This window comes from Eubalaena glacialis, chromosome 4 (genome assembly GCF_028564815.1).
Source record: "Eubalaena glacialis isolate mEubGla1 chromosome 4, mEubGla1.1.hap2.+ XY, whole genome shotgun sequence".
NCBI lineage: Eukaryota > Metazoa > Chordata > Mammalia > Artiodactyla > Balaenidae > Eubalaena > Eubalaena glacialis.
This window is the reverse complement of record NC_083719.1, coordinates 40,736,856-40,753,210: the sequence shown is the minus strand read 5'-3', so window position 1 is coordinate 40,753,210 and position 16,355 is coordinate 40,736,856. Positions and strand designations below refer to the sequence as shown.

At 37.6% G+C, this 16,355-nt stretch overlaps 1 protein-coding gene across 2 annotated transcripts in view; it reads left to right on the top strand.

Moving 5' to 3' along the window:
* The first annotated feature begins 282 nt into the window (after nucleotides 1-282).
* MOCS2 (molybdenum cofactor synthesis 2) overlaps nucleotides 283-16,355 on the top strand; it is a 36,007-nt gene continuing 19,934 nt past the window's right edge. Inside the window, exons 1-6 of one of the 2 annotated variants that reach the window (XM_061189250.1) lie at nucleotides 283-371; nucleotides 1,541-1,685; nucleotides 4,609-4,736; nucleotides 5,286-5,436; nucleotides 6,310-6,433; nucleotides 8,328-9,873. In XM_061189250.1, the coding sequence (XP_061045233.1) occupies nucleotides 1,588-1,685; nucleotides 4,609-4,736; nucleotides 5,286-5,436; nucleotides 6,310-6,433; nucleotides 8,328-8,396 (570 nt within the window). In that variant the 5' untranslated portion in view covers nucleotides 283-371; nucleotides 1,541-1,587 and the 3' untranslated portion in view covers nucleotides 8,397-9,873. Of the gene's footprint in view, nucleotides 372-1,540; nucleotides 1,686-4,608; nucleotides 4,737-5,285; nucleotides 5,437-6,309; nucleotides 6,434-8,327; nucleotides 9,874-16,355 lie in introns of those variants that run through there. The other variant, XM_061189251.1, reaches the window with a different exon arrangement.

The window sequence follows — 16,355 nt, the reverse complement described above, 5'->3', positions numbered from 1 at the left end:
TTAGTTGTGGCACACATAACATTTATAAAACTAAAAAGCATCTGGAAATTAGTCTGACTTGTACTTAAAACAAAAATTTTTCAAAATTTGAACTTGTAGGTATGCTGAAATTTTTATGGGCACTTTTAATTTTTTCTAATTTATAAAAAGTGTCTTTGATTAAAGTAATATATTTGAAAAACAAAACCCAGCGTGGACAGTCAGAAAAGGACTATGGGTTGTTATTAAAAACATTTTCTTTCTTTTCAGGTGGAAGTGTTGTATTTTGCAGAAAGTGCTGCAATAACAGGAATTCGCTCAGAGACCATTTCTGTGCCACAAGAAATAAAAGCATTGCAGCTGTGGAATGAGATAGAAACGCGCCATCCTGGGTAGTTAAAAATTTGCAGAATGTATATGATTAACACTTTTTAATATTTAAAAATGTGTGAGTAAATGATAAAAGTAAAAAGTTAATTTAGATTTCCATGTTTAATGTCAAAAGGATCATTAGTTGTATTTTTTCTGAAAACTTAAGTTCTAGTATTTAAAAATGCAAAATTCCTTGATAAAGGTTAAAGATATTTTACTTAAAAAACACAGTGAGCTGTGATACTCCCAAAGGGACATGATTATATTTGCTTTTATAATCTACAAAACACTGAAAATGTAGATTCTGCATTTTTGTAACATTAAATGAAATTGTTACATATTCTGTTAAAAATGTGTGCTTTAAACTTTTATGTCCTGCCCCTTCTTTAGAGAACTCAAAATAGAAATTTCTAAGATTGAAAGAAAAATGAAAGATAAACATTAGCTGCTGCTGAATTTGAGTTTTTACAATATTTGATTTTTTTTCTGGTTCTTGAAAATGTATCATTTTACTGCTGTTGTTCGTACCTCAATGAGTCTTTTTTGGAACAAAATATAAAAGTGGTCTATTTGAACATGTGCCAGGTATATTAGTAGTGTGACTTAAACATTCATTGTGTGAATGTTTAACTTGGAAGTCTTAGTGCTGTGTAAAAGACAGCCCACAATGTATGTTCAAAAAGAAAATTATTCCTTCTTGATTTCATATCTTTTTAAGTTCTTAAAATGCCCTGATAATCAATGAAACGTAGTGGGGCCTCTTCCTACTTTACCTTTAATGTTATACCTGCTGAGAGGCACCTGGTGTTTTGGAACCTTTCAGGGTATACTTAGTATACTTGTATGCTTAGATGGAAAGCTCCTGGGGAGGGCATGTACTGATTAAGAAATTGTCCTTTTTTTTTGACCTGGTCTGAATGTTGTCTCCAGTCTAGTGTTTTTTTGTTTGTTTCTTTAATTCCCCAAGACACCCAACATCCAGTAAAGAGTTGTTAGCAGTTTACTGCATTCTTTGTGGTGAGTAAGTATGTTCTTCAGTGGATATATCCTTTCTCTGCAAAATATGAGTTTAATTAGCGATTTTGCAGATGATGCTTCATAAAGTAATATTTATGTAATTTTGATTGCAGCTGGGGAGATTTGGGGTCTAACAACATTGATACATCTAATTATACTTTTTTCCCTTCAGATTGGCTGACGTCAGAAATCAGGTGATATTTGCTGTTCGTCAAGAATATGTCGAGCTTGGAGATCAGCTCCTCCTGCTTCAATCAGGAGACGAAATTGCCATTATCCCCCCAATTAGTGGAGGATAGTGCTTTTGAGCCACCTGGGTATGTGAGATAGGTTTTTCTTAGCCAGTCTTGTGGAGAAGGATCATACAGACAATAACTTATATATGGTTTCCTTTAACTGTATACTCTTTGTAAGGCTGTCTGCACCAACTCTTGGTAAAGCAGCAACTCTTTATTGGTGCAGATGGACTTATAAATACCTATCATCTCTGCATCAGTTGTGTTGTAAGCAGTTTAATGTCATCTTGATTTGTTCATTCTATTGATTTAACATGGTTTATTGAGATTTTGTGTCGGGCACAGCGCTAGACACTGGAGTTTTAATACTCCTATTTTGCAGGAGGGAGAAGTTAAAAAACTTGTCTAAGATCACATAGCTAATAAGTGGCAGAGCCAGCATTTGAACTCAGATTATTATTGGACTCTCTGTGTACTTTTCCACAAATATGCTTATTAATACTGGATAATAGCTCTCCTGGGCACAGAGAAATGTAGAAAAATTGCATAGCTGGAAAGTAAAAAGATCACTCTTCCTGAAAAATGCTTACCATTTTCCAGGTATAAAAAACAGCTTTATTATTATAGTTATATTGCTAGTGGCTCTAGGACCCATGTCATCTTTCCATCTTTCCAAATAAAGTAAGCCATGTCTGAGTAGGATAATGTGTAAGAACATTTCTGTTTTTTTTTTAATTTAACCCATTATTATTTTTATTATTTATTTTTTTAACATCTTTATTGGAGTATAATTGCTTTACAATGGTGTGTTAGTTTCTGCTTTATAACAAAGTGAATCAGCTCTACATATACATATATCCCAGTATCTCCTCCCTCTTGCATCTCCTTCCCACCCTCCCTACCCCACCCCTCTACGTGGTCACAAAGCACCGAGCTCATCTCCCTGTGCTATTTGGCTGCTTCGCACTAGCTATCTATTTTACATTTGGTAGTGTATATATGTCCATGCCACTCTCTCACTTTGTCCCAGCTTACCCTTCCCCCTCCCTGTGTCCTCAAGTCCATTGTGTATGTCTGCGTCTTTATTCCTGTCCTGCCCTTAGGTTCTTCAGAACCTTCTTTTTTTTTTTTAGACTCCATATATATGTGTTAGCATACGGTATTTGTTTTTCTCTTTCTGACTTACTTCACTCTGTAGGACAGACTCTAGGTCCATCCACCTCACTACAAATAACTCAATTTCGTTTTTTTTTATGGCTGAGTAATATTCCATTGTATATATGTGCCACATCTTCTTTATCCATTCATGTGTCAATGGACACTTAGGTTGCTTCCATGTCCTGGCTATTGTAAATAGAGCTGCAATGAACATTGTGGTACATGACTCTTTTTGAATTATGGTTTTCTAAGGGTGTATGCCCAGTAGTGGGATTGCTGGGTTGTATGGTAGTTCTATTTTTAGTTTTTTAAGGCTTCTCCATACTGAAGAACATTTCTTAGTATAGTCTGGAGAGGAAGACAGAATGAGGCTTAATTTGTCAACTGAGAAATAAATAATGTAGAAATTAATAATCATCCCTAATTGAAAACTCTTATAAGTTAGGAATGAAAGAAAACTTTCTTAATTTGATAGTGTTTTTCTCCAAAATCAAGTAAATATCATATTGGATGGCAAAACTTTGGTTTTATTAAAGAAAAGAACAAGCCAAGGATGCTTATTTATTTTTTTCACCCATTTCTTCCCCACTCTTCTGGAGGGTAGTGCCCCAAAAGTGAAGAATAAATATTGTAAAGCCATTTGCCTGGCATGTTGATAGAGATTGGATTTTCTTAGTCCTATTATTTGGAAATAATAGAATTCTCTGTTAGATATGTATCTCAGTTTTATTTGGAAACTGTGGTCACCATATCACCACCATGTTATAGAAAAATACTATTTTTTTTTGAGTTTGTAATTTATTCAGAAAACAATGGGCTGCCATAGGTGTGTGTTTGTGTGTGATGGTTAGAGCTGTTCTTTGGGAAGACTAGGAAGATACTCAGCAGCATCGTGTATGATTTGAGTGTGTTTGACAGGATTTGTAACATGCAGTTTTAGAATCTATGTTATTATAGAATCAAGTTGTGGGAACTCAGTGTGGTCTGAAGTTCATAGACGATGTTTGGGTTACTTATATCGTATTGAAAGATGAAGTGGAAGAAGCTTAGGTGACATGTACAGGAGCATCTTGGAATCCAGTAGCATCTGAATGGTTTTTTTTCAGTAGCATGGTCCTCTTATCTTAAATACACCTTCCCCAGCCCCCATGCTCTGTCTCAGAACGCTGTTTGTTTCCATTAGTTATCCCTATTTGTAATTCCTATTTATTGCTTTGTTCCTCCACTAGCATAAGTGCCCTGAGCGCTGGAGCCAGGTCTTTTATTCCCTGGTCTGTATCCAGTGTGTGGGCTTAGTCTCTGACCCTTAGTGAGTACGAAATAAACGCTTGATGAATGAAATGAGAAATGCATGGCAAAGGACTTTTACAGCATCTGGTGAATAGGCGTGCAGTCAATTCCTTTATTTCCTCAGTTACTTAACTGAGGTTGTGCCTGATTATGAAATGAACCCAGTTCCTGTGGAGTCATCATTCTGTTTGCCCTCCTTTTTGGGTAAAGAAAAAGGCAGTTCTGGGTGTGGTGCTTGGTAATCCAGTGGTTAGAGGTGATGTGTGTGTGGATGCAGGAGAGAGTTTGGAATACGTTGGCAAATGAAATAGATTACATTTTAAGTGATCATGTTAATGGTAAGTTCCTTTTTATATCATGCTTGATTCGTTAGGGATATTTGTAAAATTACTAATTTTTGGTAAAATTTTACACTTGCTTATTTTTATCATTTGGATCAAATCATGCCTCCTAACACATCTAATGTAGAAAAAATATATAAATTGAAACATAGCCTATAAGCTGGGTGTTTTTACTGTAGTACCAATGTTAAGGTTTGGTAATATTTTATTTCCAGGAAAGATATAAATGAAGTTGAAGAGAAATCGAAAGATATAATAAAATTCACATCTGAGCAACTTTCAGTAGATGAAGTCTCACAGCTGGTGATTTCTCCACTCTGTGGTGCAATATCCCTATTTGTAGGTGAGTTGTAATTTTCATAGCATCTATTGACTATACAAGACAGTAGAAATTAGCAAGTGTTTCTCATGTTCAGTGTTAATAGTAAGAGGATTTTAAGATACGGAGCAGTTAGCCAGGATTACCCATGGTGGTGAGTAGAAATTTTTTTAATTCTTGTTTTAGTAATCTTCAAATTAACCTATGTTAAAGGCAATAAAAAAAAAAAGTAGACTAAAAGTCATTATTAGCAGAGAGAATTCTGATAATCCTGGGAACATAATATTTTCCTTTTAAGTGTCAAATTCTAATTGTTACAAAGGGAATATATACTGGTTTGTCATTTGAATGTTTTCAGTAAACCTGGCTAATCAGTGTCATTTTATTTCCTCATCTTTGTGATGATTATCTTGATTTTCTAATCAAGGTTTTGTGTTTAGAAAATTTCAAAGTAATTTTTAGACAAATTGGTATGCTACTCGTCTATGCAAAAATAATCCTTTTTTATTCTATTAGTGTGCTATTTCTACTGTAGGGAGAAAGCTTATTTTGTATTTTTTTTTTTTTTTTTAGGAACTACAAGGAATAACTTCGAAGGGAAAAAAGTCATTAGCTTAGAGTATGAAGCATATCTACCAATGGCAGAAAATGAAGTCAGAAAAATTTGTAGTGACATTAGGCAGAAATGGCCAGTCAAACACATAGCAGTGTTCCATCGGCTTGGGTATGATTTCCTTTATCAGTTTAAAAGTTTAAGTGTAGTCATTTTCCGCCTTTGTACTAATTCTGATTCTGGAATCTTTCATTGGCATCCTGTGTTACCCTGAAAGGGAGGTTTGTTTATCATTCTGGCAGACAGTGGCTTTAAGGCTGCTTGTTACATTGTAACATTTGGAGAATGGCTGATGCTGTAACAAAGTCCAAATGTGCAAGATTCTTTGGCCCTGTGCCCAACAGTCTGTGCTGATATGTGCTAAAGGCCATGAGACCTTTTCAGAACTGTTTTGTGTACCCTGTTTATATGACAGTCTGAGATTTTTTTGATGTAAAAGCCTTTTAAGGTCATTAGATTAGTTTGCTGTTTTGTATCACCAAGAAGAGTGGAGTTCCAGGCTTTGAAAAGAACCCAGCAATGGGACTAAATCTATCGTCTATTAGTTATTACTTTGTTATTGGTAAATATAATTTTATTAATGTTATCAATTCTGTTATTTACTATTCATTACTATTTAATACTTTAAATTCTACCTTATATTCATCATGCGATTAGTTTGTATTTCTAGGCATTACCCGGCACTGTGCCTTGTTTGTTTGATCAGATATTTGTTGAATCAGTGAGGTACTTTTCATCTTGTTGCCCATTCGGTAAATTTAGTGGATACATGCTAACAGATTAGTCACAAGCTTGGCATCTCCTGCTAAATGCAACTGGGATGAATTACTGTTTTCTAACTAAATGGGATGTTTAGGTAACACAGAACTGGATATTTCGTTCTAGGAATGCTTCACTGGAATTTTTTTTTTTCACATGTCTAGTAGATTTTTTAACATGTAGCTTCAGAGGAGGTGATGAATTTTTTTCTTCATTTTGTTAAAGCTTAGTTCCAGTGTCAGAAGCAAGCATTATCATTGCTGTGTCCTCAGCCCATAGGACTGCATCCCTCGAAGCTGTGAGCTATGCCATTGATACTTTAAAAGCCAAGGTGCCCATATGGAAAAAGGTAAGTTAGGAAAGTATCTAATTTTGTCTTTGGACATGATTTTTCTCAGGAATTTTTAAAGAACAAGGAAGAAGAGTACATACAGAGTATGTACTTCCCTGATTTTATAGAATCTTGTTTTCTTTTTCTAGGAAATGGGGTGTTTATGTAATAATCTCCTTTCCAAGGTTTATTAAGCATGAAAAATATGTGCCCCAAAGAATGCATGGCCTGGAGAAGACCTCAACAAGTGGTAACAGTTAGAATTCCTAGTCTAGAACGTTCCAGTGGCTCATATATGAAGCATTATCCCTTATATTAGAATTCCCTTGAGTTAGAGGGTCTTTCCTTTGGAGAGCAGGAATAATGCATGGCTATTTAGTCAATGGCTAAAATGGAGACTTCTCAAGGCAAAAGAGCCTTCTCCTAGAACTCCTTCATTTTAGGAAAAGAAAAGTGGGATATTGCCTCCTTGGAGAAAATGCATAGTAAGTGGATTTAAAAACCTAACTAGGAAATTCTAGCTTGTTTTTCTGTCCATACATCAAACCCATCAATAAAAGCAAACAAGTCCCTGCTTAAAGAGAGCATTCTGAAGATATGAAAAGGCCCAGCTCCCTGATTTCTCCCCTGGTGTAGTAATCTCAACAGTGGGATCACTCTGTATTCTCAGAAATGTGTAATTATACTTCAGAGCCTCAAATTGCCCACAGCATTGTGGCTGATAGCAAAGCTGAGGAATGGATTCACTGCACAGTAGAGCAGAAGGCCAGGGTGAAGGACCAGTGGTGAGATGAGCAAATTGGACTCTGAACCAGCACCTGTGAAATTCAGTGACCATATTTTCTGGATAAAAACTGAAATCCATTGTTATAAGGGGATACTTAGGGATTAGAGGATAGGATATGTGAAAGGAATCTGTCTTAGTGAAGCTCAGATATCTGGTTGCTTTGCTGTGAACAAGGCTGCCACAATTTTGATAGACCATGAGACCCTGGAGAGAACAAGGTAGGAAAAGTATTCCAGAATGAATTGTGAGCCTGGCTGGAAGAGATTCTTTGCCTTGGAGCAAAGAATGGACAGCCAGCTGACGAAGTAGATGAGACGGTAGGCCCCCCAAATAAGGGAGTGGGTAGGAGTTGGGGGTCTACTCTCATTGTGATGCTTCGAGAACTGGCTGGGCTTTCTATTTACTTCTCTGTCTGTAGAGGGTGGGAGGGTGTACAGGTGTTCAGAGGATAATTGAATTTGGATTTCTACCCCTGCAGAAATAGAATCTGACTAGAGAGTGAGAAGAGAAAGTGATATATTCTTATTCCCCTTCTGTCCAAAAATTATCTGAATTCTAGTCTGGTTCTGGTTTCAGCCCGTGCTTTGAGATCATCTGTGATACAGGCAAGGAATGGGCAGGTGGGTTGGGCACGCACTTACAGAGTGGTTGCCACCACCACGCAGCTCAGACCTGTTTAGGAACCTTTGTGGTGGTCTCTTAATTTCAAAGCTAATGGAAATATCCCTTTGGCCTTTGGAAACGCATATTTAGAAATGTGGAAGTAGCAGGTGTGTCTGGAAAGAAAAAAATGTTTAAAGACCTTCCATCTTCCCTACATAACCTTGCCCAGGCTGTCTCCTGTCATGATCCCAAGTGGAATTAATTGTTTATTCCTTTCTGTGTTTGCCCCTTGTCTTGTTAAGGCTTCTTGTCTGTCGTTTCTCCTACTCGACTGAGTCCTCGAGTGTAGGGAGCATGTTTATTCGTTTGTTTGCTCTCAATGCTTTATGCAAATGGCCATTGGATTGTTAAAAGAGGAGCAGATATAAATAGTTGTGATATTCATTTGCCTGATTTATTCAGATATATTTGCATTTATTAAAATGCTCTCCTTTAAATTCTTATTATGGTTCTGCTTTTTAGGAAATGTATGAAGAATCATCATCATCTTGGAAAAGAAACAAAGAATGCTTTTGGGCAACCGATGATTAAACCACTTAGGTTTTTAGAGTCTTAAAATTTAAACTTGGTAAATTCTTATCTTTGATCATGTTTTGATTTTTCTTCTCCAGAAGATAGTTTACTGAACATAAACTCTTATGTTACACCAGTGGAACAAGAGAGAAAACAAAGCAAAATAAATGAGTATTTAGGATGAGGGCTTATTCAGGAACTAGAGATAGAGGAAAGAAAGGCTTTAGGGAAAAAATGGAAAAATAATTTAAATGTAAGGAAAGATGCCTGTGGTAGACATATTATTCTATGACTAAGCTCTAACTGTAACTTGACTCACACTGAGGTGTGGCCCCTCCTCAATGACTGTCTCAGAGGCTGTCCCCAACCCCCTACCCCTATGCCCAGTGATATCATTGGTGTCAGGGATGCGTTTTGGGAATGTAGGTGGAACTGGAAGGTGTAAAAAGTCCTTATCGGTTACTCTTGGTATGATATATTTTTAGAATTTATATATTTTTAAAATAAGCTAAATAAACATGATTTTAAAAGTTTAAAAGCAGTATTTTCCTGTTTTTAAAAATTCAGTGATAATACCTAAGATATTTCATCATATGAAGCTGTCTAGTATTTCAGAATCAATAATCTTACCATAATACTTATTATATTTTATTAGTTATTAGTATTGTATCAATATATAAATTAGAATAAAATTGTTGTAAAACAAGGCAAACTAGCAACAAGGGTGCTTTGTGTTATAATGTTAGTTATAAAATTGTACCCACAACCAATTAAAAAGGAAAATTATATGATTATTTGGTAAAGTATTTTCAGATAGTTTTTTTCAGCTTAAGCAACATTATCATTAATAAAGTTATGTTTTCTGCAAAATCTTTATACTAAATAATGGTCCAGTTTTTGCTTGGTCGACCTATATACCATCTTGGTAGATCTTAGTATGTAAGTTCCATATAGTTCTTTTTTTTTTTTTTAATTGAAGTATTGTTGACTTATCATATTTTGTTAGTTTTAGGTGTACAGCATAGTGATTTGGGGGTTTTTGCATATTATATTCCATTATAGGTTATTACAAGATGTTGGTATAATTCCCTATGCTGTACAGTAAATCCTTGTTGCTTATCTGTTTTATGTATAGGAGTTCGTATCTGTTAATCCCATACTCGTAATTTGTCCTTCCCCTTCGTCCTCTCCCCTTTGGTAAACATAAGTTTGTTCTCTATGTCTGTGAGTGTTTCTGTTTTGTATATAGATTCATTTGTGTTATTTTTTTAGATTCCACATATAAGTGATATCATATAGCATTTGTCTTTCTCTGTCTGACTTATTTCACTAAGCATAAGACTCCATAAATCCATCCATGTTGCTGCAAATGGTGATTTTGTTTTGTGTGTGTGGTGAGTAATATTCCATTGTATGTGTATGTGTGTATATGTCACATCTTCTTAAGCCAGTCATCTGTTGGGTTGCTTCCCTGTCTTGGCTATTATGTAATAAATAGTGCTGCTGTGAACATTGTGGTGCGTGTATCTTTTTGAATTAAAGTTTTCATGTTTTCTGGATATATACCCAGGAGTGGAATTGCTCAATCATGTGGCAGTTCTATTTTTAGTTTTTTAAGGACCCTCCATACTGTTTTCCATAGTGGCTGCACCAGTTTACATTACCACCAACAGTGTTCAAGCGTTCCTTTTTCTCCACATCCTCTCCAGTATTTATTATTTGTAGACTGTTCGATGATAACCATTCTGACTGTGATAACTCAGTGAGGTGATACCTCATTGTGGTTTTGATTTGCATTTCTTTAATAATTAGTGGTGTTTCATGTGCTTGTTAGTCATCTGTATGTCTTCTTTGGAAAAATGTCTATTTGGGTCTTCTGCCCAATTTCTGATTGGGTCCTTTGTTTTTTCGATATTATATGAACTGTTTATAAATATATTTTTGATATTAACCCCTTGTCAGTTGCATCATTGCAAATATTTTCTCCCATTCCGTAGGTTTTCATTTTGTTGATGGTTTCCTTTGTTGTGCAAGAGCTTTTAACTTTCATTAGGTCCCATTTGTTTATTTTTATTTTTTTTTTTATTTTTATTTCTTTTGCCTTGGGAGACTGACCTAAGAAAATAATTGCTGAGATTTATGTCAAAAAATATTTTGCCTATGTTCTCTTTTAGGAGTTTTGTGGTGTCATGTCGTATATTTAGGTCTTTAAACCATTTTGAGTTTATTTTTGTGTATGGTGTGAGGGAATATTCTAATTTCATTGTTTTACATATAGCTGTCCAGCTTTTGCAACACCACTTGTTGAAGAGATTGTCTTTTCTCTATTGTACATTCTTGCCTCCTTTGTTGTGGATTAACTGACCATAGGTGTGTGGGTTTATTTGTGCGCTCTCTATTTTGTTCCATTGATCTATGTGTGTGTATTTGTGCCAGTACCATGCTGCTTTGATTACTGTAGCTTTGTAGTATAGTCTGAAGTCTGGTGGAAGGGTTATACCTACAGCTTTGTTCTTTTTTCTCAGGATTGCTTTAGCAGTTCTGGGTCTTTTGTGGTTCCTTATAAATTTTAGGATTTTTTTTGTTCTAATTCTGTGAAAAATGTTATGGGTGTTTTGATAGGGATTGCACTAAATCTGTAGATTGCTTTGAATGATTTTTTTTTTTTTATTTCTGTGGTATCAGTTGTTACTTCTCCTCTCTCATTTCTTATTTTGTTTATTTGAGTCCTCTCTCATTTCTTCCTGGTGAGCCTGCCTAGAGGTTTGTCACTTTTGTTTATCTTTTAAAATAAACCAGCTCTTGGTTTTATTTATCTTTTCTATTGTTTTTTGATCTCTATTTTATTTATTCCCTCTCTGATCTTTATTATTTCCTTCCTTATGTTGACTTTGAGCTTTGTTTGTTTTTCTTCTAATTCTTTTAGGTGATAAGTTTTTGAGATTTTCCTTGTTTCTTGAGGAAGGCTTGTATCACTATGAACTTCCCTCTTAGAACTGCTTTTACTGCATCCCATAAATCTTGTAAGGTTGTTTTCATTGTCATTTGTCTACAAGTATTTTCTTATTTCTTCTTTGATTTTGTCATTGACTCATTGGTTTTTTTAAAAGCATGTTGTTTAGTCTCCATATCTTTGTGTTTTTCTCGTTTTTCTTTCTGTAGCTGATTTCTAGTTTTATACCATTATGTTCATAAAAGATGCTTGATATAATTTCTACCGCCTTAAATTTTTCGAGGCTGTTTTGTGTCCTAGTATGTGGTCCAGCCTAGAGAACATTCCATGCATGCTTAAAAAGAATGTGTTTTCTGCTTTTTTTTGGATGTAGTGTCCTATACATATCAGTTAAGTCCAGCAGGTCATTTGTGTCATTTAGGACCTCTGTTGCCGTATTGATTTTCTGTCTGGATGATCAGTCCTTTGATGTCAGTGGGGTGTTAAAGTCTCCTACTGTTACTGTGTTCCTGTCAATTGCTCCCTTTATGTCTGTTAGTATTTGCTTTATATATTTAGGTGCTCCTGTGTTGGGTGTGTATATATTTACAAGTGTAATATCCTTTTCTTGTATTGATCCCTTTATTATTATATAATACCCTCCTTTGTCTTTTCTTATGGCCTTTGTTTGTTTTAATTTATTTATTTTATTTATTTTTGGCTGCGTTGGATCTTTGTTGCTGTGGGCAGGCTTTCTCTAGTTGCAGCGAGCAGGCTTCTCATTGCAGTGGCTTCTCTTGCTGCGGAGCATGGGCTCTAGGCACGCGGGCTTCAGTGGTTGTGGCTCACAGGCTCTAGAGCGCAGGCTTAGTAGTTGTGGCGCACGGGCTTAGTTGCTCTGCGGCATGTGGGATCTTCCTGGACCAGGGCTCGAACCCATGTCGCCTGCATTGGCAGGCAGATTCCCAACCACTGCACCACCAGGGAAGCCCCTGGCCTTTGTTTTAAAGTCTATTTTGTCTGATATGAGTATTGCTACCCCCAGCTTCTTGTCATTTCCATTTGTATGAAATATCTCTTTCCATCCTTTCACTTTCAGTCTGGTATGTCTTTTGCCCTGAAGTGAGTCTCTTGTAGGCAGCATATTGCAGGTTCTCGTTGTTTTATACAATAGCCACTCTATGTCTTTTGATTAGAGCATTTAGTCCATTGACATTTAAGATAATTATTGATAGGTATGTACTTATTGCCGTTTTATTCCTTGTTTTCCAGTTCTACTTTGTTTATTCTTTTTCATTTTGTGGTTTGGTGAGTTTCTTTTGTAGTATGCTTGAGTTCCTTTCTTTTTGTTTTTTTGTGAATCTGTTGTATGTTTTTGATTTGTGGTTACCATGGGGTTCATGTATGTTGATCCATAACTATATCTACTTGCTTTAAACTAAGTTATTCAAGTCCAAACACATTCTAAAAGATCTACATTTTTTACTCCCCTCCTCCACATTTTGTGATTTTGATGTACTATTTTACATCCTCATGCTTATTCTTTTACTGCTTATTGTAGTTATAATCACTTTTACATTTTCTGTTTGTTTTTTAATCTATGTACTGATTTATTTAAGTGATCTTCAATCCTTACTTTGTATTTGCCTTTCCTATTGGGATTTTCCCTTTCCTATAGATTCTTTTTTTCCATTTAGAGAAGACCCTTCAGTATTTCTTATAGTGTAGGTTTAGTATTGCTGAATTTTTTTAGTTTTTGCTTGTCTGAGAAATTCTGTCTCTCCTTCTATTCTAAGTGATAGTCTTGCTGGATAGAGTATCATAGGTTGCAGGTTTTACCCTTTCAGGAATTTGCATATATCATGCCACTCCCTTCTGGCCTGCAAAGTTTCTGCAGAGAAATCAGCTTATAACCTTAGGGGGGTTCCCTCGTAACTGACTGTTTTTCTCTCATTACCTTTAGAATCCTCTCTTTATCTTTAACTTTTGCCATTTTAACTATGACATGTCTTGGTGTGGGTCTCTTTGGGTTCATCTTGTTTGGGAGCCTCCATGCTTCCTGTACCTGGATATCTGTTTCCTTCTTCAGGTTTGGGAAGTTTTCAGCCATAATTTCTTTAATTACATTTTCGATCCCCTTCTCTCTTTTTTCTCCTTCTGGAACCCCTGTTATGTGTAGGTTGGCCTGTTTTATATTATCCCATAGATCTCATATGTTGCTTTCATGTTTTTAAATTTTTCATTCTGTCTACTGTTCTGATTGGGTGATTTCCATTATTCCGTCTTCCAGATCACTTATTCGTTCTCCTGTGCCATTTAGTTAGTTGGCTATTCATTGCTTCTGGATTGTTTTTTATCTATGAAATTGAATTATCGATTTTTGATTGGTTCATCTTTAGGGTTTCTAGTTCCTTCTTAACGTGATCTGCATTTATAGCGATAATCTTTCTTAATTCAGTTAGTATTTTTATTACCAACTTTTTAGACTCAGGGTCTGGTAGACTGATGAACTCTGTTTCGTTATTCTTTCAGGGAATTCCTCTTACTCTTTTAATTGGCGCTAGTTCCTCTGCCTTTTCATTTTACTTAACTTTCTCTGTCTCTATGAACTTAGGAGAAAGTTATCTATTTTGGTCTTGAAGGGGTGTTTTTATGTGGGAGCATCCCTATGTAGACTGTGTGTGTCCAAAGTCTTGGATGTAGGGGCTGGTTTTGATATGGATGCCAGCCACGTCTTCCTTCAGAGTGTGCTGGCCACTATCAAGTTGATAGGGGGTGTGGTTGGTGTTGGAGGATCTAAAGCCTGTGCAGGGTGTGAGGCAGGACTTCCTCTGTGCCCTGTGGCTGTCACCACACTGATAAGGGTGGAGTCTGATCCCCAGTTGCTGGAATAGAAGCTCTGAGGGTCAGGCTCAGTCGGGCTCCCTTCCCCTTGAGTGTGTGCTCTGCCCCAAAGGAGGGGAGTGCTGAAGCAAGTGAGGCCCGTGAGCTCACAGAGGACCGAGGTGGTGCCTGTGCAGGTGTCTATGGCTCTGCTCACACACAGCCCAGGGTCCCGTCTCTTCCCCTATTGTGTTTGTCCCAGATCTAGTGCAGGGCTGTGGCTTGGAGTGGCTGGGGCCGGAGCGTTTGCTAAGCTGGGGCTGGAGGTTGGGGCGTGTGGCTGCAGGAATTGAGGTGGCTGTTCTGCCACCAGAGGTCTGGGCTGCCTCTGTGGCAGTCTTCCCAGGACCTGTCTGCCCCAGATCCAGTGCCAGGTTGTGGAGTGGGTGAGGCCAGGGTGCTTGCTCGGCCGGGAGACTGACTGCAGCCTGTTCCAGTGGCACTGCCTGTGTGTGTGCTTACAGTGGCCGTTGCTGCCCCACCTGGATCACCCCTGGCCCCCCGGACTGTCTCTGCGTAGCGAGAATGAGTCTTTTCCGAGGGTCCGGCTGGCTGAGCTCTTGTGCCAAGATGTGATGTGGAGTGAGCAGGGCCCAGGGTGTTCACCCTGCTTGGATTGGGGAGTGCAGCTGGGGAGTGCAGCGAGGTGGCAGCCACCAGTGCAAGGCCCTCTACACCCTGACTGTTGGCAAGCCAGCACGCGTGCACTCCTCCAGAACAGAGTTTAGGCTTCTCCAGCCCTTCTATCTGCCCCAGCAGTTTTCCCAGCAGCCAACCAGGCTTGTCTCCTCTGTGTAGGACCCCGGGACTGGGATGCCCAGTCTGTGGCTCAGCCTGCTCACACCCCAGGAGGAGGGTTCACCTGTGCGGACCTTCTCTTCCTTTCAGATCCCTTCCAGGGGCGGAGGTCCCAACTTTATGCCTCTTTTCCATCCTACCCAGTTATGTGGAAATCTCTCTTGCCATTTCAGTTGTATAGGAGTTCTTTTGCCAAGTTTCCGGTTGGTTTTCTGTGTGAATTGTTCCACATGTAGATGTATTTTGATATGTTTGTCAGGGGAGGTGAGCTCCATGTCCTCCTACTTTGGCATCTTGATCTGACCTACATATAGTTTTTAAAGTAATAATATATTGGCATAATTTTGGGCAGTTGACATCATCATAAAATTTTCATTATGCATTTTGGGAACAAAGACTTTTCCTTTCATACCCAAAGATTTTTTTTTCAGTAATATCACTAGTTACATCTAGCGAAGCATTTTTTACCTGAGGAATTCATTTATTCAACAAATACTGAATGCCTGTTCTGTGCCAGGCACCCACCAGTGGTCTTTGTCTGCCAATATTAGATACCATGGGGAAGATCCTGCATCCTGTCTTTGGCTGGGACCTATGGAACAGCCATATGGACATTAGGAATCTCCTGCTTATTTGGTGTTTATTCCTTCACCTATTCAGAGATTGGACCAGAAGAATCCTGGGAAGGCTGACAAATCCTCCACCAACTGTTCCCTTACCGAGATGGGGTGCCTGTCTGGTCTCAACCTTACCCTCTCTGAATTCATTGCCTGCCTCCCTCCCACCAGAGTTTGTCCTGCTCCTATTTGAGAACAGGGGCTGGTGGTTGGACAAGAGTCAGTTACATTCTGTGTGAAAGCACAGTATCATGAGATTACTGGGCCACCAGATATTCCCGGGGTTTTGCACCCATGTTGTTCATATGTTGTTTATTATGTCATATATGTTTGTATGAGGTATATGTGGATTTCAGGATTTTTCTACTCAAATATTTCTTTAGAGGATCTTTATTGATGGTAATTAAATATTTAAAGAACATAAAGTATTCTCTAAGCATGTTTTATTAAAGAATCATGTCTTAATTTTGAGTAGGTTTTGTTCTAAGTCAGGAACACAGACTATTATGCTTTTAAGTCTCCAATACAGAGGTTAAGGAGTTAATCTGGGGCACGCTAAAATTGGGATGGAACATCCCTGACAGTTTTTAGTGCATTGCACTGGATTTAAATAGGGTCTTTGATCCCTAGTTTCTTAGGTGTGGCAGTGTTAATTGGTGGTGAGGTAATAAGGGGCTAGCATCACTTTGACGCAGCCTTTCTATACCCATAACTTAGTTGCTTAACTAATTAGAAGAGTAACCTAAA